The following is a 26006-nucleotide window of genomic DNA, read 5'->3' on the forward strand; positions in this document are numbered from 1 at the left end:
ATGCATCGAACCCCTCTGTGTACCGGATGGCGTAGTCACCATGCTAACTCCTGTACACAGTCCAAAATGCCTACAAAGGGTAAACAAAACTGGACATTGGAACAATAGAAGGTCAACTGGTGGTGAAAGGGCTGTCCTGGAAAGGGCTGTCTGGAAAGGCTGTATTGTTTAGGCTTTGTGAAGAAGACATGCTGCCTTCAAACCACTGAGCAGAACATTGACATGCTAACCATCAACATGTTCAAACAAAGCGGTTTATCACCTTCTCTCAAGGGTTTCGGTGCGGTTGTTTTGGTCCACACTCAAGTGCAATTATTGTGTTCAGCATTCAAAATGTAGATTTTACACAGAGACGGTAGAGAACAGTTCAAGCTCTAATTAAACCTACTAATCATAATGAATAGAGATGCAGTGGCTGTATTAAAGCTCCTGACAAACATTAGTGTGCTTATGGTAAGATGATCATCATACACCGATCAGCCATAACATTAAAACCACCTCCTGGTCTCTACGCTCACTGTCTATTTTATCAGCTCCACTTACAGCACTGCAGTGACACTGACATGGTGGTGGTGTGTTAGTGTGTGTTGTGCTGGTATGAGTGTATCAGACACAGCAGTGCTGCTGGAGTTTTTAAATACTGTGTCCACTCACTGTCCACTCTATTAGACACTCCTACCTAGTTGGTCCACCTTGTAGATGTTAAGTCAGAGACGATCGCTCATCTATTGCTGCGGTTTGAGTTGGTCATGTTCTAGACATTCATCAGAGGTCATAGGACTATTCTCGGTGGACTATTCTCAGTCCAGCAGTGACAGTGAGGTGTTTAAAAACTCCATCAGCATTACTGTGTCTGATCCACTCATACCAGCACAACACACACTAACACACCACCACCATGTCAGTGCCACTGCAGTGCTGACAATGATCCACCACCCAAATAACACCTACTCTGTGGTGGTCCTGAGACTCCTGACCATTAAAGAACAGCATGAAAGGGGGCTAACAAAGCATGCAGAGAAACAGTTGGACTACAGTCAGTAATTGCAGAACTACAAAGTGCTTCTATATGGTAAGTGGAGCTGATAAAATGGACAGTGAGTGTAGAAACAAGGAGGTGGTCATAATGCTATGGCTGAAAACTTGGAAACGCGCTCGCTGGCTGAAGAGGGTGGCAGGCTGGAATGCACCAGGGTTCACTGTAGGATGAGTCACCTCTTGGCATACACAAGCTGAAGGACCTACTGGTAATGCCATTCTACCTGATACCACAGGACTCCTTCAGATGTCTTGGTGGGTCAGAGCTGTTTAACAGCATATTGGGTGGGCTGGTGGTCCTAATGTCTTGGCTCAGAGAGTGTACATGTCAGCTTCTTAATGCTTTAAATGTTTTAAATATTTAAAAATTTAAGGTGTGCTGTAAGTGCAGTAATGATAGATTCTCACTTCTATTTCTGACTGTGAGATTGTTGCGTCCTTCACTCCTCTTTCAAATTGTCTTCACATATACCATTCCTGAAACTGTCCCTTGTTTTAGGTGTTGATCTGAGAAAACTGACCGTATTAATCATCAGTTCATCTCCTGAGTATTCAGTCCTGTGAACTCATCACTGCATTGAACTTCTTGAATTTTCTTACTTTGTATTTTGTGTGGTGGGTTGTCTCTCGAGTTCTTTGATATCTGGTGTTAGGGGTGATTGGTCTGGCTTTCTGTCTTGAAGTGTTGCTGGTTCTAAAGAATGTGATGAGCGTGTATTTTAAAGGTTACTACGTATCAACTAATCTGTTTCTGCTGTGTTACATCTGATGTTGTTTTTGGACCTGGTTGGTGTTTTGAAACTGGGTTAATCACAAGATTTTAGAATTAAGCTTTAATGTTTGCACTTCTTATTTGGACTCAGGGCTGGTTTGCAGCCTGGAATTCTTATGGGTAAAGGAAATCAAAATGTATTTTTATGTATAGATAATATTTAAGTCTTTATATAGTCTAAAATAAAAGGCTAGATGTTGTAGATTATGTTTCATTCTCCACAGCCGAAAGTAAGCGTTTAAATATTAAGCAAAACAATAAAAAAAAAAATTTCCTTCTTCTTTTTTCTCTTAACAGCCAGATTAACCCATTTTATTTTCTATTGTTTAGGAACATTTGTGCGATTTAATTATTAATAATATTTATATTATTCAGGATCATGGTGAGTCCAGAAACACTAGACACAAAGCAGAAATACCCTGGACAGGAAGCCAACCCACCGTAGCAATTCTGCCAACCCCCTTTAGTCATTAGCTGAGATTAGAGATGCTGAGATTCGAACCACAGTGGTGGGCTAACATAATAGTTTGCTGTGCTAATCAGAAAAAAAAGAAAAATGGCTGCGCAGGTGGCGCAGCAGTAAAATACACAAGCACACCAGAGCTGGGATTTCGAATACATTGTATCGAATCTCAGCTCTGCCATCCTGCTGAACAATGATTGGCTGTTTTTCAGGGATGCGATGATCATAACTGGTGCAATCGCAGAGTAGAGGAATAATGCTGGTCAGGGTGTGGCTCTCCGTGCACAAGGCTGATCCACATATGAACTCGCCTCGTGCAGGTGAAAAGATGCAGTCGGTACTGCTCATGTGTCGGAGGGGGCGTGTGTCAGTTGCGAAGCTCCTCAGTCAGCAGTGGAGGGTTGTATCGGAAGAGGTGAGGCGTAACACGACCAGAGTAAGAAGAGGAAAAGAGTGACATTGCGACATTTTTTTACTTCTGAAACTAAAGCAATTCATTTTTCACCCACGGGAGACAGATTGAATTATTCTTACTGACCACGCTCACACGCACGTTTAATGTTATTTAGTTCCGTTTGAAAAAAAAACCCTTCAAAATAGAGCTAACAGCGAAGATAAACCGGTTACAAAAGCAGCGACCGCTGTTATAGGACGTGTTTGTGTCTTTAATACTCTGTTCACAGTGTCGATACAAGTGATTCAGGAGTCGACTTATTTTAAGCGCAGCGTAAGTTTCTTTTCTCAGTCATCTCTCCGTGTTTACTGTTATAATGAATGATGCGGTTGTAAATAAACACCAACTACTACAGAACATTTTGTGTGACTCGCTTACATTATAAAGCTCAGGCTTAATTATACTGGTTATTACCACAGAGCGGGAGCCGACTCAGAGTCGTTTACGATTTACCGAAGTGAACCACGAATGTATGTGCTGATAGAATCGGCTCAGATGGGATCGGACTGTATTATCCTTTTAAAGTAAATATTTCAATCAGCAGAATCGCATCGCATGTATGATGTGCACAACGTTAATTACGTGCGTTTATTAATGAACGTTAACGTTAGCTTGTCAGAAGCTTTCTCAATGATGGCTGTGCGGTGTTTTTTTTTTTTTACAATTAGTGATGGCAACCCAAGCAACTGTTCCACTGCACTATTTTACACTAAAAAGTACACTATTCCATAATGCTCCAGATTGCATCATTCTAAATAGGTATCGGTATCGGCGAGTACAAAAATACATGTACTTGTACTCGTACTCGGTTGGGAAAAAATGGTATCGATGCATCCCTAATAATAATTATTATAATATACATCAACTTTATATACTTGTGTATCTTATGTATAAAGACAAAAGCAGCAAAAGAGAACAAATGAATAGATGATCAAAAGGAAATAAATATAAAAATTCTAATTAATATTTGATGAAAGGAAATTAGAATAGATCAACAAAAATAAATCAAAAAAAAAAATTACCAAGCAAACAAAACTAATCCAGCCAGAAACAGAGCTGGTTTTTTTATTTAAATATGGTTTGTGTTGCACTGTTGTTTTATGTATTTGATGGGATCAGGTTTTAATAAGTAGTAAAAGAAAAGCAGTTGTTTGTGGTGTGCTCAGAATTTGGGATCCTGGTTTTAGTTTTCTGCGAAGTCTGAGAATTTCACCACAGTAGATTTGGAGTTGAGTGGTAGCAGCCTCAGGCTCGACTGGGCACCAGCTGTAACACTTAAACAGTTCAGGATGTTCTGCACTGTACTGGTCACATCCCATAATTATGCTCTTGGGTCCAGCAATTAACCTTCATGTGCACTGAAAGCTGGCTCAGAGCTGACTTTGGTCTTTTTTTAATAATTACCCAGTACAAAAGCTCATTTATTTATTTGCTATTTCTTCTTCTAGTTCCTTTTGTGAATGGAAATATGATGTTGTTTTTCATCTGCTGTAATGGAAAGAACGTCATTACTTCTATGATTGGAGTACAGTCTGAGAAAAATGGCTTGTGACCTTACAATGACAGGAGTTCATTTCTGTACCCGTAGAGATTTCGCTACAGTATCTATAGCATTAATTAATATCCACTGACTTTGTCAACCTGGTCAGTTGCTTCAGTACAGGAAACATACACATTCACGTACACCACAGAGGGTGGCACGCTGGCTTGTTGTGTAGAACTGTCGCCTTACAGTAAAAAGGTCCTGAGTTTGATTCCCTGTTGAAGCGGTGTGAAACCTTTCTCTGTGGACTTTGTTCTTGTTCTTCCCGTGTCTGTTCGGTTTCCTCTGGAGATACTAAATTGTCAATTACTGTGTTGGACATTAAAGACTTGAACTGATGAATCTTGTGTAACAAGTAATTACCTGTCCTGTCATAAATGTAACCAAAGTGTGTAGAACATGACGTTAAAATTAGGGCTGCACCTAACGATTATTATTATTTTATTTATTTATTTATTTATTTATTTATTTTTATCGATTACTCTAACAATTATTATTGTTATTATTTATTTATTTTTTTTATCGTTTAATTTAACGATTATTATTATTATTATTATTATTATTGGATTATTCGATTAATCTAACAACTAATTTATTTATTTTCTAAAGGAGGTTATGTGTGCGCACAAATAAAATTATTTACCCAAAATAATGAAAACACAAAATTCATTGTTTGCTTACGCTTCATGCAAAGCGGTCGTACAGCGGTGATAAACCATCTTTACTTAGCAAAGTTTCCAGAGCATTGTTGAACATTGTTGTGTCTTTGTGAAAAACACTCTTCTAAACTTTAGATGCTCGTGTGTGTTTTTTAGCCGTGGCTTGCTCCTCAGAGAAATCCGTTTTCAGTGGGCGTGGCCATCTTTGTGACTCGTCGACACACGTTTTTGCACACTAATGAACTAATGAACAGTTTAGAGCAGCCAATCCTCCTTTTGCATATGTTTGGGGTGTTGTAGAACCTGGTGAATACCAAAAAGATGTGCCAAACCCTTTACAATCAGTGAACAGAGACAAGAACTTTCACAGTATCTGCTGCATTAGTCATGATATAAAGTAAGCACATGGTTCATTCAGATACAGATCCTGCATTTATTCATCTTCAGTTGCCCAGTTTGTTATGGTTAGTAGTGGTGGTCACACCATCACTCACTTGCTCCTTAATTTACAGCTAGCAGCAATTTAAGAGGAATTTACAATGACCAACATGCCAAAATCCACACAGATGGGCAAGTCCCTGAAGCTGTGTGAAACTACAGGTACATGTTGGACCATCTATTTCTATGCAAATGACCCAGCTGGTAGAGTTAATGCTACATAGTTCTTTGAACCTTGGATTAGTTATTGCCCCCTGTAACTAACTGTCTGTAGAGAGTTTTACATGTTCTCTCTTTATTGGTTTACTCCAGGTAATTTAGGTTTCTTTCCACCTTTTAAAAACATGCAGAGGGTAGATTGTCTACTCTAAACTGACCTTTGGAAAGTTTGCTGTTACTCTGTCTTTCACACAACTCCAAAGCATAATAGATCCACTCCCATGCTACACAGTTGCCGAGGGGTTCTTTTCATCAACAGCTGGCACTTTGTTCCCACCATACCTGTGAAATGTGATCAGGTTTCTTTTTTTAATTATTAGTAATTGGACAACAGCATGTATTGACGTATTGATGTATTGACTGAATTTCAAAAAAAGAGCACCACGACCAGCAGTTTTACTTTTTATAGGTCTTTTGCTGTCATATGTGGGTTTTGTGGGTTTTGTTTGCCAGCATATGTGCAGTTGTATGTATTTTTGTATTTTTGATTTTTATTTTTAAACATTTTTTGGTGCCACTGAGGTGGTGCAGTGGTAAAACATGCTAGCACACCAGAGCTGGGATTTCGAATACATCGTATTCGGCTGGGCTGGGCGGCTACATGAACGACCTCTGCTGGCTGATTGATGGCGCCTGTGCAGAGTTGGGGAATGATGCTGATCAGGGTGTGACTCTCTGTGCACCAGGCTGATCCGCAAATGAACTCGCCTTGTGCAGGTGAGATGCAGTCGGCACTGCGCATGTGTTGGAGGGGGCGTGTGTCAGTTGCGAAGCTCCTTAGCAGTGGAGGGTAGGATTGGTAGAGGTGAAGCGTAATGCAATCAGGGTGATTGGATACGACTAGATTAGAAAAATATATAAATATATTTTTTTTGTGTGTTCTAGGTTTAGTGTCAACTTTCACACTGTCCATTATTTCTTGATGACATTTTAGCAAACTTGAAAATTGCTCATGTGACAAAATTGTGTTAAATAGGGTTTATTTAGCACTTTATGAGCTTCTTAAAACATCATTTTCAGATAAAGGTTCCAAACAAGCAAAAAATCCAGTATGAAAGCCTATAATATCTTAAAAACTCTTAAAAGTTGAAAGAAAATTGTCTTTTTTTTTCATGCAGAGCTTTCCGTCAGATGAGGGCTGGCCCTTTGCCAAGTACCTGGGTGCATGTGGGCGTGTGGTGGCAGTGAATTACGTGGGTGAGGAGCTGTGGAGTTTCTACGAGGCACCTTGGGAGAAACGTGTAGACCTGGCCAAGCAGCTGCTGGACATCGCCGAGCAGCTCACCAACAACGATTTCGACTTCGCGCTCTACCTGCTTGATGTCAGCTTCGACAACTTCGCTGTGGGCCCGCGCGACGGCAAGGTCATTGTGGTGGACGCGGAGAACGTGCTGGTGGCTGACAAGAGGCTGATCAAGCAAAGTGAGGTTCTTTTTTATTCTCTGTCTCATTCGCTTAGTTTTTTTCTGTTTTTTAAGCTCTGTTTGATTTTCCTTGATCTTCTAAAGCACTAACAGCAGCCTGAGGCTTTTTTGGAGTGCAGGATCAATGGTCTGATTTGTTTTTCTTAAGACTGCACGAGTGCACCGGTGCAATGTAAAGCAGTGTGGTCAATACCATGTGGCTTACGCTGAGTACTGACACACGTACTGAATATTTTACTTACATGCTTGTTTACAATCAGCATTCTGATGCTTTTAAAACATGTTTTTTTTTTTCATTTACAGACACATGTACATACATCCATCAGGCATAACATTATGACCACCTTCCTAATATTGTGTTGGTCCCCCTTTTACTGCCAAAACAGCCCTAGACCCCTAAAGGTGTGCTGTGGTATCTGGCACCAAGATGTTAGCATCAGATCCTTTAACTCCTGTAAGTTGTGAGGTGGGGCCTCCATGGATCAGACTTGTTTGTCCAGCACATTACACAGATGCTTGATTGGATTGAGATCTGGGGAGTTTGGAGGCCAAGTCAACACCTCAAACTCGTTGTTGTGCTCCTCAAACCATTCCTGAACCATTTCTGCTTTGTGGCAGGGCGCATTATCCTGCTGAAAGAGGCCACAGCCATCAGGGAATACCGTTTCCATGAAAGGGTGTACATGGTCTGCAACAATGCTTAGGTAGGTGGTACATGTCAAAGTAACATCCACATGGATGGCAGGACCCAACGTTTTTCAGCAGAACATTGCTCAAAGCATCACACTGCCTCCGCTGCCTTGCCTTCTTTCCATAGTGCATCCTGGTGCCATGTGTTCCCCAGGTAAGCGACGCACATGCACCCGGCCATTCACATGATGTAAAAGAAAACGTGATTCATCAGACCAGCCACCTTTTTTCATTGCTCCTTGGTCCAGTTCCGATGCTCTTTCTATCAGAACCAGCATTAACTTCTTCAGCAGTTTGAGCTACAGTAGCTCGTCTGTTGGATCGGACCACACAGGCCAGCCTTCGCTCCGCACATGCATCATTGAGCCTTGGTCGCCCGTGACCCTGTCTCCGGTTTATCACTGTTCCTTCCTTGGACCACTTTTGATAGATACTGACCACTGCAGACCGGGAACACCCCACAAGAGCTGCAGTTTTGGAGATGCTCTAAACCCAGTCGTCTAGCCATCACAATTTGGCCCTTGTCAAACTCGCTCAAATCCTTACGCTTGCCCATTTTTCCTGCTTCTAACACATTAACTTTGAGGATAAAATGTTCACTTGCTGCCTAATATATCCCACCCACTAACAGGTGCCGTGATGAAGAGATAATCAGTGTTGTTCACTTCACCTGTCAGTGGTAATAATGTTATGTCTGGTCATATCTGTATATATGTACACTATACAGTGAACCTTTTTATCTCCTTTAACAATAAAAAGCACATTTTATTCATTAATTGATAGGATTGTGGCGCCTTATAAGCGCACATCACTTTAAAAGCCGTTCTCATATTAGCAGTGACCTTAACTACAGTCTGAGTGCTAGCACATTTGCTCAGATGAGCAAACAGATGAGTAAACACGACTACAATTTCTATCCCTGCTGCCTTCATTACTCTTTACCGACTACTGCAAAGATAAACAAGTTTCTGTTGTCTTTCCCACAGTGATTATCTGACTGCATAAAGGCTTCTGAAGCCTGCTCTGGAAGAAGTATAAGTCAGGCTCATACATACAGGCTCCATCAATTGCTGTACCCTAGTCAGGAAAGTGGTGGGTTTAACACTGGATGCAAGACAGAAATACCCTGGACAGAGTGTCAATCCATTACAGTGTTTTGGCTATCATGTCTTGCCAATCATGTATGTATAGACACTAGGCACGCAAATAGCACCACTGAAATTCGAACCCAGATATTAGAGATGGTGAGTTAGCGTAATAGATCGCTTTGCCACCTAAGTGCTAAAATAATTGGAAAAAAGATGTAGCAATTGTAAGTCAGACAATAAACAACAGTCATTACACAACGCTCATTACTGGTTTCACTTCTGTGCTAAAACAAATACACTCTCAAATCCTTGTTCACTTGCTCTCTGTGGCATCATTTTCTACCTAACCTTTGCAACAGGGAATTGTTTAGGTGAAAAGCTAGAGACAGAAAATTTCTTTATACCCCACTTAATGCGTTCTCTGGGCCATAAGAGCACTTTGTAGTTCTACAATTACTGACTGTAGTCCATCTGTTTCTCTGCATGCTTTGTTGGCCCCCTTTTATGCTGTTCTTTAATGGTCAGGACTCTCCCAGGACCACCACAGAGCAGGTATTATTTAGGTGGTGGATCATTCTCAGCACTGCAGTGACACTGACATGGTGGTGGTGTGTTAGTGTGTGTTGTGCTGGTATGAGTGGATAAGACACAACAGTGTTGCTGGAGTTTTTAAACACCTCACTGTCCCTGCTGGACTGAAGATAGTCCACCAACCAAATATATCCAGCCAACAGCGCCCTGTGGGCAGCGTCCTGCGACCACTGATGAAGGTCTAGAAGATGACCAACTCAAACAGCAGCAATAGATTGCTCGTCTCTGACTTTACATCTACAAGGTGGACCAACTAGGTAGGAGTGTCTAATAGAGTGGACAGTGAGTGGACACGGTTTAAAAACTCCAGGTTTAACTCCAATGTCCTCTAACGATGGTCTAATAATTGCAACTGATGTGGTCTAATTTTAGACATTTTAAGTAGTAATAAATGTGGGGGTGTCCTAACTTTTTCCTCACAATAAATTTCCATTTTTGTTCATTACATTTTACAACTTGTGTTTAAAAGTAATTTTTAAAATGTATTTGTTTAGTTATATAAGCTCTCAGTACTGTTTAAATGAAGCTCAAATGTTCACATGTTTAAATATGTTCAAAAAAGACAAAGGTTGCCGCTCAGGTGGCGCAGCGGTAAAGTACGCTAGCTCACCAGAGTTGGGTTTCTAGATGCATCGTATCGAAACTCAGCTCTACCTTTCTGACTGGGTTAAGCGTCAGTATGAACAACGTTTGGCTGTTGTTCAGGGTTAGGGGTAGAGTAGGTCCTCATAACTGGTTCAACTGCGGCCCCTGCTGGTTGACTGACGGCGCCTGCACAGGGCTGAGGAATAACATTGAGGGGGGTGTGACCCTCCGTGCGCAGTGTCTCTCGGTGTATGAACTCGGCTCGTGCAGGTGAAAAATGCAGGCTGTACTGACTGCGTGCCGGAGGGGGTGCTAGTCAGTTGAGTGGCATCCTCAGTCAGCGGCAAAAGGGTTGAATCAGTATAGAGGACACAATCAGGGTAATTAGACACAATTAGAATGGGGATAAAAGTTGGGGGGAAAAGTGGGAAGAAATAGATAATAAATAAAAAAAAAAGACAAAGGTTCTTATGGGGTGTCCTATCTTTTTCACATGACTGTAAATCAGAGCGTAAATGTACTTCTATATAATAACAGTTATTGAGCTGTGGGTTAATATTTAAGTGTTTAAGTTGTGTACTCTGTAGTGAGTCGAGCTTTGGCATTTTCCTGTCTGGAGAAATAGGATGAAGGATGATTTCTGAATTTAGCTCCTGTTTCTTCCTGGATGCTGCCAAGTGCATTGATTTCATCCTTCCTCCAGCGAGGGTGCCGAGCATCATGCTGCGATCCTCTTCCTAAACATTTACCGCCTGTTTTACACACTAAACTTCTCCCGACCCCCTGGAGGCATGTGCCTGATTTCAGGCATTAGCACTACCAGCTGAAGCTTTGATACGAAGGAAGTGCCGGATCTGGATCCGCACCGCTAATATTTGGTGTGGTGTGAGGGGTTTGACACAGTAGTGTATTGGGAGATTTCCCAAAGCTTTTTCTATTTTACAGATCTTTCCCTTCACATCTCTCTCTCTCTCTTTGTCTGTCTGTCTTCTTCTCTCTCTGTCCTCTCTCTTTGCACTTCTCTTGAACAATATTGCTTGCTGTTGTGCTCACCTCAGGATGCAGAGATGTGAAATCGATGCTTAAACCTGTATCCTGGGATTTAAGGTACTGGACCAGTGTTCACAACCACTTATTATATATAATGACACAAACAATGAACAGCCAAAAAGTCACTCAGTTGACGGTTCATCTTTAAATTGATTTGATAACAGAACTGAAACAGCAGGTGGAGCACACATCAGCACCATGTACAGACCTCAACATCAGAGGGTTCTGTACCCCTGCCATCAGATGACTTGGAGTGTTTAGAACAGAAATCAAACAATTAAATAATAACTATATGTTCTATTTTTATTTCCATGCTTTTCATTTACATTAAGGTATGTTTAATTCCTACGGGCTGCACGGTGGCTCAGTGGGTAGCACTGTCACCTTACAGCAAGAAGGTCCTGGGTCCTTTCTGTGTGGAGTTTGCAGTTTCTCCCCGTGTCTGTGTGGGTTTCCTCCGGGAGCTTCGGTTTCCTCCCACAGTCCAAAGACGTACAAGTAAGGTGAACTGGAGATACAAAATTGTCCATGACAGAGTTCGACATTAAACTTGTGAACTGATGAATCTTGTGTATTCAGTAACTATGTGTTCTGTCATGAATGTAACCAAAGTGTAAAACATGATGTTAAAATCCTAATAAGTAAATAAATAAATACATTTAATTTCTACACTTAATCTTAAGTCATAAACTATAGCTTTTTTCTCTACACCGCTGCATTTTTCCCCTTTTTCTTCCAATTTAGTTGTATCCAATTTTCCAGTTGTATCCTACGACTGCAGTCAGTTTTTTACCCTGATCGAGAAGGGCCATAACTAACACGCTGCCTTTTCCAACACATGCAGTTTCCAAACTCTTTTTTACCTGCATCAGGGATTAGTATCTTATACGGAGAGTCATGCACTGACCGCTGTTATTCACAGTCTCAGTGCAGGCACCTTCAACCAGCCAACAGAAGCCTCAATTGCAGTAACAAGGAATCTCTCAGACATAGACAAGCCCTCCCTTAGACAAAGCCAATCATTTCCGTGCTGATTGCAGATTAAACTTGAGAGCAGTGATAGGCTAACATATTTCCCTGCTGCGCCACCTGAGAGCAATCATTTTTTTAATGTATATTTATATTTGCAAGTTTGTTAAAAAAAAAAAAAAAAAAAAAAAAAAAAAACTTGTATACACATCTTGTCTGTGACACAGTTTCTGAATTTGGTGGATGCTACATGTTAAATGACTCTGGCATGTTTACCAGTATTATGTAAATCATCTTTCTTTTCAGTAACAGTTAGATTAGGGCTGGGCGATATGACTAAAAAAACTCATATCTCGATATGCTTTTGAGAAGTGGCGATATACGACACGATATACTGTAAACTTAACAAAGTACAATGGCAGGCCACTGAACATATTTTAGCTTATTTTGTTTATAAGTTATCTTAAAAACACAAAACATTGTAGTTCTGATAAATTCTGACTAATTACAGTATTTTGTATTATTACAAGGCTGCATTTGTTTTCACAATGACGATATTTATATCAAACGAACCAGCAGAATCTCACATTCACATTTAGCTGTTTGTTTTACTATAAATAAATAAGCATAAAAAAATCATAATATTTGATAATGCTTTGCTATCATTGCAAAATGAAAACGCATGGTAAACAGCAGCACCGCGACCCAGATCAACCACACAGCAGCATAAAATCATAACCGCTGCTTACCTGAGCTTCTCTTCTTCAAACTGAGACCAAACCTATATCCATGTGTTGTTCCATTAGGGATATAATCCACTTGTTTTTCTTGGAGACCATCTTGTATGTTTCCAGAATATTTCCAGAATATAAAAATTCATTTACAGCTGTGTTTGTCCACATAACAAACGAAAAACCATCTTAGACGGTAAATTTATTCTCTCGGCTTTCGCAGTAAAAAGCTGAAACTGTTCATTCGTTAACTAAGCTGTCACTTATGCATCTGCAACCAATGAAGAGAGAGTTTTTTTATTGCCTAAATTACATTGTCACCTAAATGACACACAATGGAGAAATAAAAAAATTAAATATATTGCATTGGATTAGATGAACAACTTAAATTCTGCCCAAAATCTGAATTCGGAAGCTCTGATTGGTTTATACAGCTATTTTTTTCAAGACTTGGACAATGACCATCTTTTTAACAAATGAACTGATTCATGGAGTTGTTTATGCACTACACCATAATGAAACAGATGGAGCAAAACAAATGAATCTTCACCCTAGATAAGAGCACAGCTCCCTGATTCGATTCCAATGAATAATTCGTTTGAAAAGAGTCGTTTCGGACAGTGATTCAGTTTGCATGTGTGTGCGTGCACGCGCCCACCCGCACATGCGCGAAAGAGAACGTGCAGCACAGTGCTTTCGTGCTCTGTTTAAACATTCTCAAATGGTAACCTGTGTATCCTAGGCATACTCGATATAACGAACATGGTCATTTTCATCATCGTGTAAAAAGTAATATCGAATATATCGATTTTTTTGATGTACCGCCCAGCCCTAAGTTAGACAACTGAGGACACTAATTGTTGCAAGTGACATGTTATTCTTTGTTATTCAAGCTTTCTTTTCCATGCTGTGGTCCGGCATTGAGAGTGCACTGACAAGTGCTCCTCCCAGTGGCAAGGTTTTGGTCATCCCCACTTTGTTTAGCAATCGTTTTATAGAGGTTTTATAACTTTATATAGGAGTCTAACTTGTATAAAAAGATTTCTTTCACTCTGCAGTATGACAGATAGAGATACGGAATACACTTCAATCATCAAGATATGTCATCCTTCAGAGTTTGTTTTTGTTATAGACATGTGAAGGCCCCACTTTGGTTCCTCCTAGGCAGTATTTTGTTATATTGCCAGTAAAGCTCACAATGCTGCCCTGCATTTCCAGCAGATATATAAAGAGCTTTTTTCACAAGGTCATACTTCCTTTTACCGTCAAGCAATCTCTGCTAGAGTAAATTCAGGTTTGCTGCCCCTGCCAGATTATATTTTTTCTCCCAGACATAAAATAAGAAGTAAACTGTATTGTGGTTGGCATTTTAATAAGACTCCTTTGCAGTGTGCTCCAAAGTCCAGTTATCCTAGCCGAATGAATGTGAATGGAAAGCATGCATTGATTTATTTGTATTTATCCCTGAGCTGTTGTCAAATCAGGCTAAATTTCACTGTTTGGTTTTGTAGTGCACATTTAGGCATACCTGAAAAAGAAAATCCTAATAAACATGTAAAGGTATATACTTTGTATAATTGTAAAAGGCAGGTCTGGTCGGCCGGTATAGCATTTGCACTCTAACTTCAAATCCACACTAAACTGAAACCATTGTTTCTTTTTAGAAATCACTTGAATCATTATTCAAGTACATTATAATGCATTTTTTTAAGATCAGCTTTTGACAGAAATAATGTGGCTGAAATACCACTAGGGGCGGCACAGTGGCTCGGTGGGTAGCACTGTTGTCTCACAGCAAGAAGGTCCTGGGTTCGGCTGCTCAGGTGGCGCAGCGGTAAAAACACACGCTGGAACCAGAGCTGGGATCTCGAATACATCGTATCGAATCTCAGCTCTGCCTGCCGGCTAAGGCTGAGCGGCCACATGAACAACGATTGGCCTGTTGTTCAGATATGGGCGGGACTAAGCCGGATGGGGTCTCTCACCCATGACTGGTGCAATTACGACCTCTGCTGGTTGATTGATGGCTCCTGCACAGAGATGAGAAAAGAGTGCTCTCAGGGTGTGTCCTCTCCGTACACAACGCTGAGCTGCACTGCACAGTCAAAGTGCAGGTGATAAAATGCATAAGGCATGCTGCCTACGTGTCGGAGGGGACGTGGGTTAGCTTCATTCTCCTCGATCAGAGCAGGGATCGGCATTGGTGGAGAGGAAGCATGACGCAATCGGGCAGTTGGACGCACAAAAAAGGGGAGAAAATGCATAAAGAAAAAAAAAAATATATATATATATATATATACTGTATATATATATATATATATATATATATATATATATATATATACAGTGTATCACGAAAGTGAGTACACCCCTCACATTTCTGCAAATATTTTATTATATCTTTTCATGGGACAACACTATAGAAATAAAACTTGGATATAACTTAGAGTAGTCAGTGTACAACTTGTATAGCAGTGTAGATTTACTGTCTTCTGAAAATAACTCAACACACAGCCATTAATGTCTAAATGGCTGGCAACATAAGTGAGTACACCCCACAGTGAACATGTCCAAATTGTGCCCAAAGTGTCAATATTTTGTGTGACCACCATTATTATCCAGCACTGCCTTAACCCTCCTGGGCATGGAATTCACCAGAGCTGCACAGGTTGCTACTGGAATCCTCTTCCACTCCTCCATGATGACATCACGGAGCTGGTGGATGTTAGACACCTTGAACTCCTCCACCTTCCACTTGAGGATGCGCCACAGGTGCTCAATTGGGTTTAGTCCATCACCTTTACCTTCAGCTTCCTCAGCAAGGCAGTTGTCATCTTGGAGGTTGTGTTTGGGGTCGTTATCCTGTTGGAAAACTGCCATGAGGCCCAGTTTTCAAAGGGAGGGGATCATGCTCTGTTTCAGAATGTCACAGTACATGTTGGAATTCATGTTTCCCTCAATGAACTGCAGCTCCCCAGTGCCAGCAACACTCATGCAGCCCAAGACCATGATGCTACCACCACCATGCTTGACTGTAGGCAAGATACAGTTGTCTTGGTACTTCTCACCAGGGCGCCGCCACACATGCTGGACACCATCTGAGCCAAACAAGTTTATCTTGGTCTCGTCAGACCACAGGGCATTCCAGTAATCCATGTTCTTGGATTGCTTGTCTTCAGCAAACTGTTTGCGGGCTTTCTTGTGCGTCAGCTTCCTTCTGGGATGACGACCATGCAGACCGAGTTGATGCAGTGTGCGGCGTATGGTCTGAGCACTGACAGGCTGACCTCCCACGTCTTCAACCTCTGCAGCAATGCTGGCAGCACTCATGTGTCTATTTTTTAAAGCCAACCACTGGATATGACGCTGAACACGTGGACTCAACTTCTTTGGTCGACCCTGGCGAAGCCTGTTCCGAGTGGAACCTGTCCTGGAAAACCGCTGTATGACCTTGGCCACCATGCTGTAGCTCAGTTTCAGGGTGTTAGCAATCTTCTTATAGCCCAGGCCATCTTTGTGGAGAGCAACAATTCTATTTCTCACATCCTCAGAGAGTTCTTTGCCATGAGGTGCCATGTTGAATATCCAGTGGCCAGTATGAGAGAATTGTACCCAAAACACCAAATTTAACAGCCCTGCTCCCCATTTACACCTGGGACCTTGACACATGACACCAGGAAGGGACAACGACACATTTGGGCACAATTTGGACATGTTCACTGTGGGGTGTACTCACTTATGTTGCCAGCTATTTAGACATTAATGGCTGTGTGTTGAGTTATTTTCAGAAGACAGTAAATCTACACTGCTATACAAGCTGTACACTGACTACTCTAAGTTATATCCAAGTTTCATGTCTATAGTGTTGTCCCATGAAAAGATATAATGAAATATTTGCAGAAATGTGAGGGGTGTACTCACTTTTGTGATACACTGTATATATAAAAAGAAGGTCCTGGGTTCAAACCCCAGGTGAAGTGGTCCGAGTCCTTTCTGTGTGGAGTTTGCATGTTCTCCCTGTGTCTGTGTGGCTTTCCTCTGGTACCTCCGATTTCCTCCCACAGTCCAAAGACATGCAAGTGAGGTTAATTGGAGATACTAAATTGTCCATGACTGTGTTTAAACTTGTGAACTGATGAATCTTGTGTAACCAGTAACTACCTGTCCTGTCATGAATGTAACCAAAGTGTGTAAAAACATGACGTTAAAATCCTAATAAATAAGAAATACCAGTAGTGATGAGGTCTGTAATAAGAATGTATGGGTAACCCAGCAAAGCATGACTAGTTTCAGCCTAAAAAAAGTTTAGCTTCCTCACACAGCTTTCTCTTCCAGCTAAACCCATGGTTTCCCATTCATGCTGCATCCACAGCCCTCACCTCTCGTTCGCCCCCAGTGTAAGTGTAGATTAGAGAGATTGATAGCAAAAAAATACAATCCTGATCAGTAAATGTCTGGAATATGGGCTGAGACTGTCTGACATCGCAGCTTGTTTGAATTGGAAATCAAGAAATTTGGCTTGCAAAACTGGCCAGCGGTGTTCAGAGGGGGAATTATCATGCTCATGTGCTCTATGGCTTGAGAAAATTGGAGATTTTAGCTTCTGTTGTGATCATTATCTCTGAGATTGGATGTGTGCACATACACGTACACACTTTCTTGGTAGTAGGTCTGGGACTAATGAGCCAAATGTTTGGTCTGGCTGAGTGTAGAGTGTAGAGAAATTGGTTTCGGCTCATTTTTATACTGTATTAACCCAATAACATCCAATTTTTTCCGAAAATGTATTCATTTTTATTCTCATTTAATAACTGCTTTTCACTGGTTAGAGTTGCTAAGGGCCTAAAGTCGTGTGGAAAACTGTCAAGCAGCTAAACAGTCTGCATGTTTTTGGGAGGCTGAAGGAAGCCAGATTGCCTGATAGAGAATTCCATGGAAGAAACAAGCATAACTTATCACAGAAACTGACTGGAGACTGGGATTGACCCTGGTTCCTTAGACCTTTGAATAAAAAGCAGCTCTCAGGTTGCAAAGCGATAAAATATTCTAATGCATTACCACAGAGATCAAAGCTTTGCCACCAGACGTGTGCTTTTAAACCCTCTACACTATATTTTCTCCCAATTGTATGTCACTTTGGATAAAAGCTTCTGCTAAATACCATTAAATGTATTACAAATCAAACATGCTTAGATTATATGAATGACTTTTACTGGTTTGGATACCTTCAAGTTCATGACATGGCCATAAATATCTCTGTGAATTACAGTCAGCTGTCTCATTATTAATGGTAACCAGATTGTCATTAATAACTGGGCACCTGTAATTCACAGTGAAATGTATAAAGGGATCTTCTGTTCTAAAGATTCAAAACGTTTGTCATTCGTAGCATGATCCAAGCTACCTGATACCTTAAGATTATTCGTTTTGCTGCCTATTAAAACTAATAGTATTAATAATTAGTATAAAATGCACCCCCGTCCCTGCACACTGCCAGTACAATGTACAGAATGAATTAAGACTAATTGATCAGTGGGAGTGATATGTGCTTTGCTTCTGACATCAATTTTGAATTCTGTATGGACTTTTTTAACTATACAATGGGAGATCATATAATAATCATATTAATTTGTTTAGAAAGGTTTAAAAATTGATAGTATCAGACTTAAAGAAATATGAACTATTGTACAATTATATGGTAATAATAATGTGAAATTCAAAAATTTATGTATTTTACAGGAGACACTGTCTGATCTTCCCTTAAACACACTCAATCAGAGACTTTGTATACTTATGGAGCTGAAATTGTTTCTCCATGCTTCTTTTAGTTGCACATTTAGATAATTAACTGTTGGTATATCGCTCGATAACAAAATAGAATCTGATAATGAGGCCTTTTCCTTCAGCGTAATTGAGTCATTAATTATGAAACTGTTATTGAACAATGGTGGAAGTCGTAATAAAAGCTGGCATGTCCCAAATATCTGGAGTTCTTTTTTTTTTACTGCCAGCATCAGTGCCAGTGCTGATATGGTAAATAAGGAGCTCAAGTGGTTTAACCACTCCCGCAGTAGATGGATAGATGGATGGATGGATGGATTATGTATCACGATGGATGGATGGATGGATTATGTATCACGATGGATGGATGGATAGATGGATGGATGGATTATGTATCACGATGGATGGATTATGTATCACAATGGATGGATGGATGGATTATGTATCACGATGGATGGATGGATGGATGGATTATGTATCACGATGGATGGATGGATGGATGGATGGATGGATGGATGGATTATGTATCACGATGGATGGATGGATGGATTATGTATCACGTTGGATGGATGGATGGATTATGTATCACGATGGATGGATGGATGGATGGATTATGTATCACGATGGATGGATGGATGGATGGATTCTGCATGTATCCTGATGAATGGATGGATACTATATCCCGATGGATGGATGGATACTGTATCCTGATGGATGGATTAATGGATACTGTATCCTGATGGATAGATGGATGGATACTGTATCCCGATGAGTGGATGGATGGATACTGTATCCTGATGGATGGATGGATGGATGGATGGTTACTGTATGTATCCTGATGGTTGGATGGATGGATGGATACTGTATGTATCCTGATGGATGGATGGATGGATGGATACTGTATCCTGATGGATGGATGGATGGATGGATGGATGGATGGATGGATACTGTATCCCGATGGATAAATGGATGGACACTGTATCCCGATGAGTGGATGGATGGATACTTTATCCTGATGGATGGATGGATGGATACTGTATGTATCCTGATGGATGGATGGATATTGAATGTATCCTGATGGATGGATGGATACTGTATCCTGATGGATGGATGGATGGATGGATGAATGGATACTGTATCCCGATGAGTGGATGGATGGATACTGTATCCCGATGGATGGATGGATGGATGGATGGATGGATACTGTATGTATCCTGATGGATGGATGGATGGATGGATGGATTGATACTGAATGTATCCTGATGGATGGATGGATGGATGCATGGATACTGTATCCTGATGGTTGGATGGATGGATGGATGGATGGATGGATGGATGGATGGATGGATACTGTATCCCGATGAGTGGATGGATGGATACTGTATCCTGATGGATGGATGGATACTGTATGTATCCTGATGGATGGATGGATACTGGATGGATGGATGGATACTGAATGTATCCTGATGGATGGATGGATGGATGGATGAATACTGAATGTATCCTGATGGATGGATGGATGGTTGGATGGATTAATGGATGGATGGACACTGTATGTATCCTGATAGATGGATCCTGTGTATCCTGATGGATGGATGGTACTGTATGTATCCTGATGGATGGATACTGTATGTATCCCGATGGATGGATGGATGAATGGATGCTGTATCCCGATGGATGGATGGATACTTTATCCCGAAGGAAATTATTGTGATTCTTTTTATGTTTCCAACTTTGTGCCAATGGTAGGAAAAGCCCTCTTCATTTAGGTATGACTGTGCCCTCAAAGCACAATTCAGGTCCAATAAGACATGGTTGAAGTTGGATGAGTTAGGTGTGTAGGAACTCGGCAGGCCTTCACAATGTCCGGAATTGAACCTCCTATAATACCTTTGGGATGAGCTGTGAGCCAGGCATTTTGTCTGTCATAAGTACCTGTCTCATTCTTTTGACTGCATGAGGGAAATTATGACACATATCCATATCATATTACAGCTGACAAGAAGAAGAATACCATTTTCCCATCCCATAGCCCAGCACCTTATGCTCTCTAGGACTCATAGTAATTTCTTTCATAAAACGATTAGAATCGGAAGTCGGTTCGGTTTGGACCGGTATTCCCTCGGCTCCACCTGCAGATCCAGCTGTTGTGCAGGATGTAGGGCGTGATTGATTTTGAGATGAGAGTGGTAAATCTAAGTGAGTTGTAGAAGAGAGGAGAAGGAGGATCTGTCTGCATTACAGGCTTAATGGGCTCATTGATCTCATTGATTTGCCTGTTAATGTAACTCCGATGAGTTTCTCTTCTCTGAAAATGTTATTTATTTTGGCTTCCTGCTCAGGCCATTGAAGCCAGAGCGTGAATGAGCAGTTGTATAAATCAGTGGTGTAGCAGGGTTGAAAGATGGTAATTTAGGGGTTTCCAGGTGTAAGGCTCATCACTAACTATAGTCTGCCACTTGTGTGCTTCAAGCTTTCATGAACAATGCTCAATTGAACTGAACCAACCATTTTTACACTCGGCCTAAAAATCCATTTACCATTAGACTGAATAGAAGTAGTTCGTTCACACCTCAGTCTGGCCAGACAATTCAGTTGAACTCACAAATCACAACAGCAGCAAAACCAGACCCCATCCTGCCTTTCTTGCCTGAAACACGGCCAATTGTGTATGTGTGGACACCCAGCTGGGTCGGTGGTCTCTGCTGAGATTCAAACTCACCACCTGAACATCTGAAATTTCTATATTACTTTTTTTTTTTTTTACTGATCTGTTAAACAGATGAAAGTGACCAACTGCAGGATTCACTTCTTGCCAAGGGAGACTTTCTGTGAGGAGTTATTTACTAGGTACTCCTAGTTTTTACAACCTCCCAAAAACATGCTGTAGGTGGATTTGCTCATCACTCTAAGAATGATGAATTGAATGTGGAAATTCACCACATTTTATTTGTATCACAATGAGCAGTGTGCAGGAAAACAGCACATTTAAAATGATTTTTTTATTCATTTAATGAAGTGGTGCAAGGGACAGCCTAGAAATCTTTCCAAGGCAGAATGAGGTAGGGCACTGAAGGTAAGTTCTTCAGTTCTGTTTTACATGAACAGTTTACACTTCAGCACAAGCTAGTGGAGCAATGTCTTTCCCCCTAATTTTAAGGTGTTTTCTTGTTGTTATTTTAGTTGGGTAAAATGTTTTATTATTTAGTCAGTTGTATCAGGTTTTTTGTTTTTCACTTTTCACTGTATTGCTTACAGACAAGGTTAAATGGTGCCATGTAATTTTAATTATCAAAAGTATTTATTTAAGTATTTAAAATAATATCTAAATACTATATAAAAACAAAATAATAATTAAATAAATAATTTATTAATAATATATTAACTTATTTTGACTTACAAAAAAAGTCACTTTATTAATGAATTTTTTGTAGATTTGGAAAAAAAAAGATTTTTCATGTAATTTTATATTTTTATGTACTTAAAAATCACTGCAGAATGTAAATTTTTATACATTTTATCAAGCTGTACCATGCACAAGCAGTGTTTTATTTATTTGCAATATAATTGTAACTTGTACATGTAGTTTGTGTTACAAGTTAATTACAAAGAGTCACTTTTATTAATAAAGGTTTTGATTCATTCTCTCAAATTTCAAAGTATTTTTTTATGTTATACAGTAGTACCTTGAAACTTAACGTCAATTGGTTCTGGGAGTGGCGTTGAGTTTAAAAGGCATTGAGTTTCAAGGTATTCTTTCCCATGAGGATGTATGGGAAACCTGTTAATGTGTTCCATGGTCCCGTGGAATTACAAACATTTTAGGCTAATGTAAAATAATGGGGTTGTTTTTAGTAAGTTGTTAGTAGGCAGTTGTAGCCTAGTGGTTAAGGTACTGGACTGGTAAGCAGAAGGTTGCTGGTTCAAACCCTGGGCGCCTGGGCGCCATCTAGCGGGCATGATTTTCAGTGCCTGCAGCAGATATTGATTGGCCACCGTATCTGCAGGGTGGGGGCCAGACTATGTGAGGGTGGGTCTTCATACGCTGTGTTAGGTCCCTGATGAGACACCTGTGCAGAATGCATGGGCGAGAAGAGAAGGGCCATGCATGTGTCGGAAGAGGCATGTACAGCGACGTGCTCTCCTAGGATGCTATCAGGTATCCCTCAGCAGCAGAAGAAAATGCATTTAAAAAAAACCCTGCACTTTATCTTTACTTCTTTATTGTTTTCTTTATGCCCCTTAATCCTGGTGATCTTGGAATACTGTATGCCATTTAGTAAAGGCGCGTTCACATGAGAAGCGGCAAAATTGCTTTTGCACTGTCTTTACCGTTATTTCCTAAGAAGTATGAGGGTACAAGAAACTTAACGTGACTTATTGTATTAAAACGAGTGAGGAATTTCATTAGAGGAGAGAACTTATGATGAGTTATAATTAGAGAAATGTAGTGTTCCTGTGTAGTCCCTTTAATACATTAAGTCACATTAAGCTTGTTTTTAAGGATAAGTGTTTTAGACTCTCTCGAAAAAGCTGATTCTCACAATTTCTCAGAACCCCGAGCTGTAACACAAGTTTAAAAGTGAAACAGCAGGAAAATCCAGCAAAACACAAATACATGTTGACACTTTCAGAGTGAATTTGACGGTCACTCCACACAAATGCAGACTCGCCTCATATGCGCACTTTGATGACGTCTTACTATACCACTCAAGCTGAGCGCTGAACAAAGCCACTGTTCATTGTTAATTTGAAATTAAACAAATACATTTTTTAAAAGCTGAACACATTGAGTTTAAGGGCACAAATTTCTTGACAAAGGGTGTTTAAAAGATTTTGAGTTTAGGGGACGTTGAGTTACAAGGTACTACTGTATATTTTTCATATACTTTTTCATGCAGTGTTCAGCAGTGTTTATTTCCTTTTTTGTTTGTTTTTTATGTGCATTTTATCCTTTAGTTTTATTGCTATAATTCCATGTGATTGAAAGAAGCTACTGGCACCAGCTCACCTCTAATGATGCGTTTTTATTTCCTCATTATCATTTACTGAAACGGAGATGTTATGAAAAATGTTGTGATGAGAAATGTTATTGATAGCAACCTGTCAATTAATCTGTTTTTTTTTCCTCTCACAGATAAACCGGAGAACTATGATGTGTGGTATGAGAGTCGATTTGAGGAGTGTGATAAGGAGGCCTGTCTCTCCTTCTCTAAAGACGCTCTGTGCTCGCATGTCACCGTCGACCACAACTACTACGCCATCTGTCAGAACCTGCTGTCACGCTACGCGACGTGGAGGGGCAGCAGCGGGGGCCTGCTGCATGACCCGCCACCCAACATAGGGAAGGACGGGTACCTGGACTCCCTGCTGGAGGAATGTGTCAGGCCCAAGACTCGCTACGGACGGTTTGCTGCTGCTAAGGAACTCCGCCAGTACCTCACCCAGCTCAGTGGCACTGCCAGGTAATGATGGTTGAGCTGTGGGGAGTGGGCACAGTGATGATGCCCATGTCTTAGTTTGAGCTATCGACTGCATTTGCTGTTTGGGTGGAAAGATTTTTTCAGATCTTTTTGAGATCTGTACACCAGCCTGCTGACTTGTAGACTTTTTCCCTCATGTGGTTTGGAGCAGTCCAAGTCCTGCTGTAATGGTGCAAAGCAAAGGTCATATTTCACAAACAGTTTCTCTGGAGGGACCATGGGCTGGCAGAGGATCGTCATGTTGGATGGCAGGAAGATGTCTGTGGGTCCTCTGTCTGTGTGCTCCAGATCAACCATCCAGCAACCATTTCACTGCTATAAAATTTGAAAAATATAGAAATTTGCTGTGAATTTAGGTTAACCATGTTAGATGATTTAAAGCTGGCATTATACTTGTTTGTTTACTTGCATTAATCAATACATTCATTAGATGACTGGCACATTGACTGAATTAATGGTACACATCCATACATTTAAGGCTGGGAGACCAGCAAAATCATCCTAACACCAGCTTACACCAGCGAGCCATGCTAAGCTTGTTTGAAGCTTGGCTTTTAAACCAAGGCAGTGCATTCACATCAAGCAGTGAGAGAGCTATAGTTGTGTCTCAGATTGCATCTCCTAATTTAATAGTTAGCTAAATATACAGTATGCCCAAAAGTATGTGGACATCTGGCTATAAGCTTGTTGGATATTCCATTAAAAGCCATGTAAGTGGCCGTTCAGGTGGCGCAGCTGTAAAAACACACGCTAGCGCACCAGAGCTGGGTTCTCGAATACATCGTATCGAATCTCAGCTCTGCCATCCGGCTGGGCTGTGCGGCCACATGAACAACGATTGGCCTGTTGTTCATATAGGGGTGGGGTATTAAGCCGGATAGGGACTCCTCGTAACTGATGCACTACGACCTCTGCTGGCTGATTGATGGGAAGGAGTGCGGTTCAGGGTGCATCTCTCCGTACACAAGGCTGATTCGCATATATGCACTCGCTTAGTGTGGGTGACAAAATGCATACGTCTGCTGCCCGCGTGTCGGGGGGGGGAGATGGGTGTGGGTTAGCTTTGTTCTCCTCAAATCAGATCGGGGGTCGGCATTAGTGGAGAGGAAGCGTGACGCAGTCGGGCAATTGGACACGCTAAAAAGTCGGGAGAAAATGCATAAACAAAATTGCAGCGTCAACATCAGTTGTAGCCTAGTGGTTAAGGTACTCGACTAATAATCAAAAGGTCACTTGTTCAAGCCCCACCACTGCCAGGTTGTCACTGCTGGGTCCTTGAGCAAGGTCCTTAACCCTCAATTGCTGTCACAGCACTGTATGTCACTTTGGATAAAAAAAAGCATCTGCTAAATGCCGTAAATGTAAACAGACTTTCCTTCTTTGGAAAGGCTTCCTACAAGCTTTTAGAGTGTATCTGTCGGAAAATTATAAAAAATTATCTGAATTATTTGAAATTAGATGAAAATGTCCTGGCTTCCAATTCTTCCCAAATGTGTTTAATTGGGTTGAGGTCAGGGCATTGTGCAGGCCTCTGTTGTTCCTTTACTCTTGGAAATGGAGCAAACCAGTTTCCCCAAGCCTTTGCCACAATGCAAATCAATTATCCTTTTTTAAAATAATAATTAATTTTATGCATCTATTAGCAGTGGGTGTGACTAAAACATGTGGAATAAATAATTAGAATGTATTTCCACATTCTTTTGGTCATACAGTGTAATGTTAACTTGATCTTCATCCTTCCCCCTTTTGCAACTACTCATTAAAATGAGGTTAATTTATTGTCTTGGAAATACAGTATCTGTTGCTATTAATTGAAGGTAGATCAGGATTTGGACTTAAATACATAGCACAGGAAAACCTAATGCATTCCTCTTGTAGTATATTTATATGTGTTCTTCATCTAAAGGTTTTGACCTTTAATTAGGTTTACTTGCTCTCCTATTGATCGGTCAACTGAGTGTCAACTCCAGTAAGTTTAAACCAGGTCAGACCCACTCAGCATGGCAATGCTCAGATCCAGTGTAGTCA

General features: G+C 40.7%; 1 protein-coding gene across 5 annotated transcripts in view; it reads left to right on the plus strand.

The window, feature by feature from the left end:
* The window catches only part of dipk2ab (divergent protein kinase domain 2Ab), a 168771-nt gene that overhangs the window by 65049 nt on the left and 77716 nt on the right, over positions 1 to 26006 (plus strand). For 4 of the 5 annotated variants that reach the window (XM_062991139.1, XM_062991136.1, XM_062991137.1 and 1 more), the window contains 2 exons: positions 6705 to 7008; positions 23633 to 23960. In XM_062991139.1, coding sequence (XP_062847209.1) covers positions 6705 to 7008; positions 23633 to 23960 — 632 coding nt within the window. Of the gene's footprint in view, positions 1 to 6704; positions 7009 to 23632; positions 24625 to 26006 lie in introns of those variants that run through there. The other variant, XM_062991140.1, reaches the window with a different exon arrangement.

This window comes from Trichomycterus rosablanca, chromosome 3 (genome assembly GCF_030014385.1).
Source record: "Trichomycterus rosablanca isolate fTriRos1 chromosome 3, fTriRos1.hap1, whole genome shotgun sequence".
Lineage (NCBI taxonomy): Eukaryota > Metazoa > Chordata > Actinopteri > Siluriformes > Trichomycteridae > Trichomycterus > Trichomycterus rosablanca.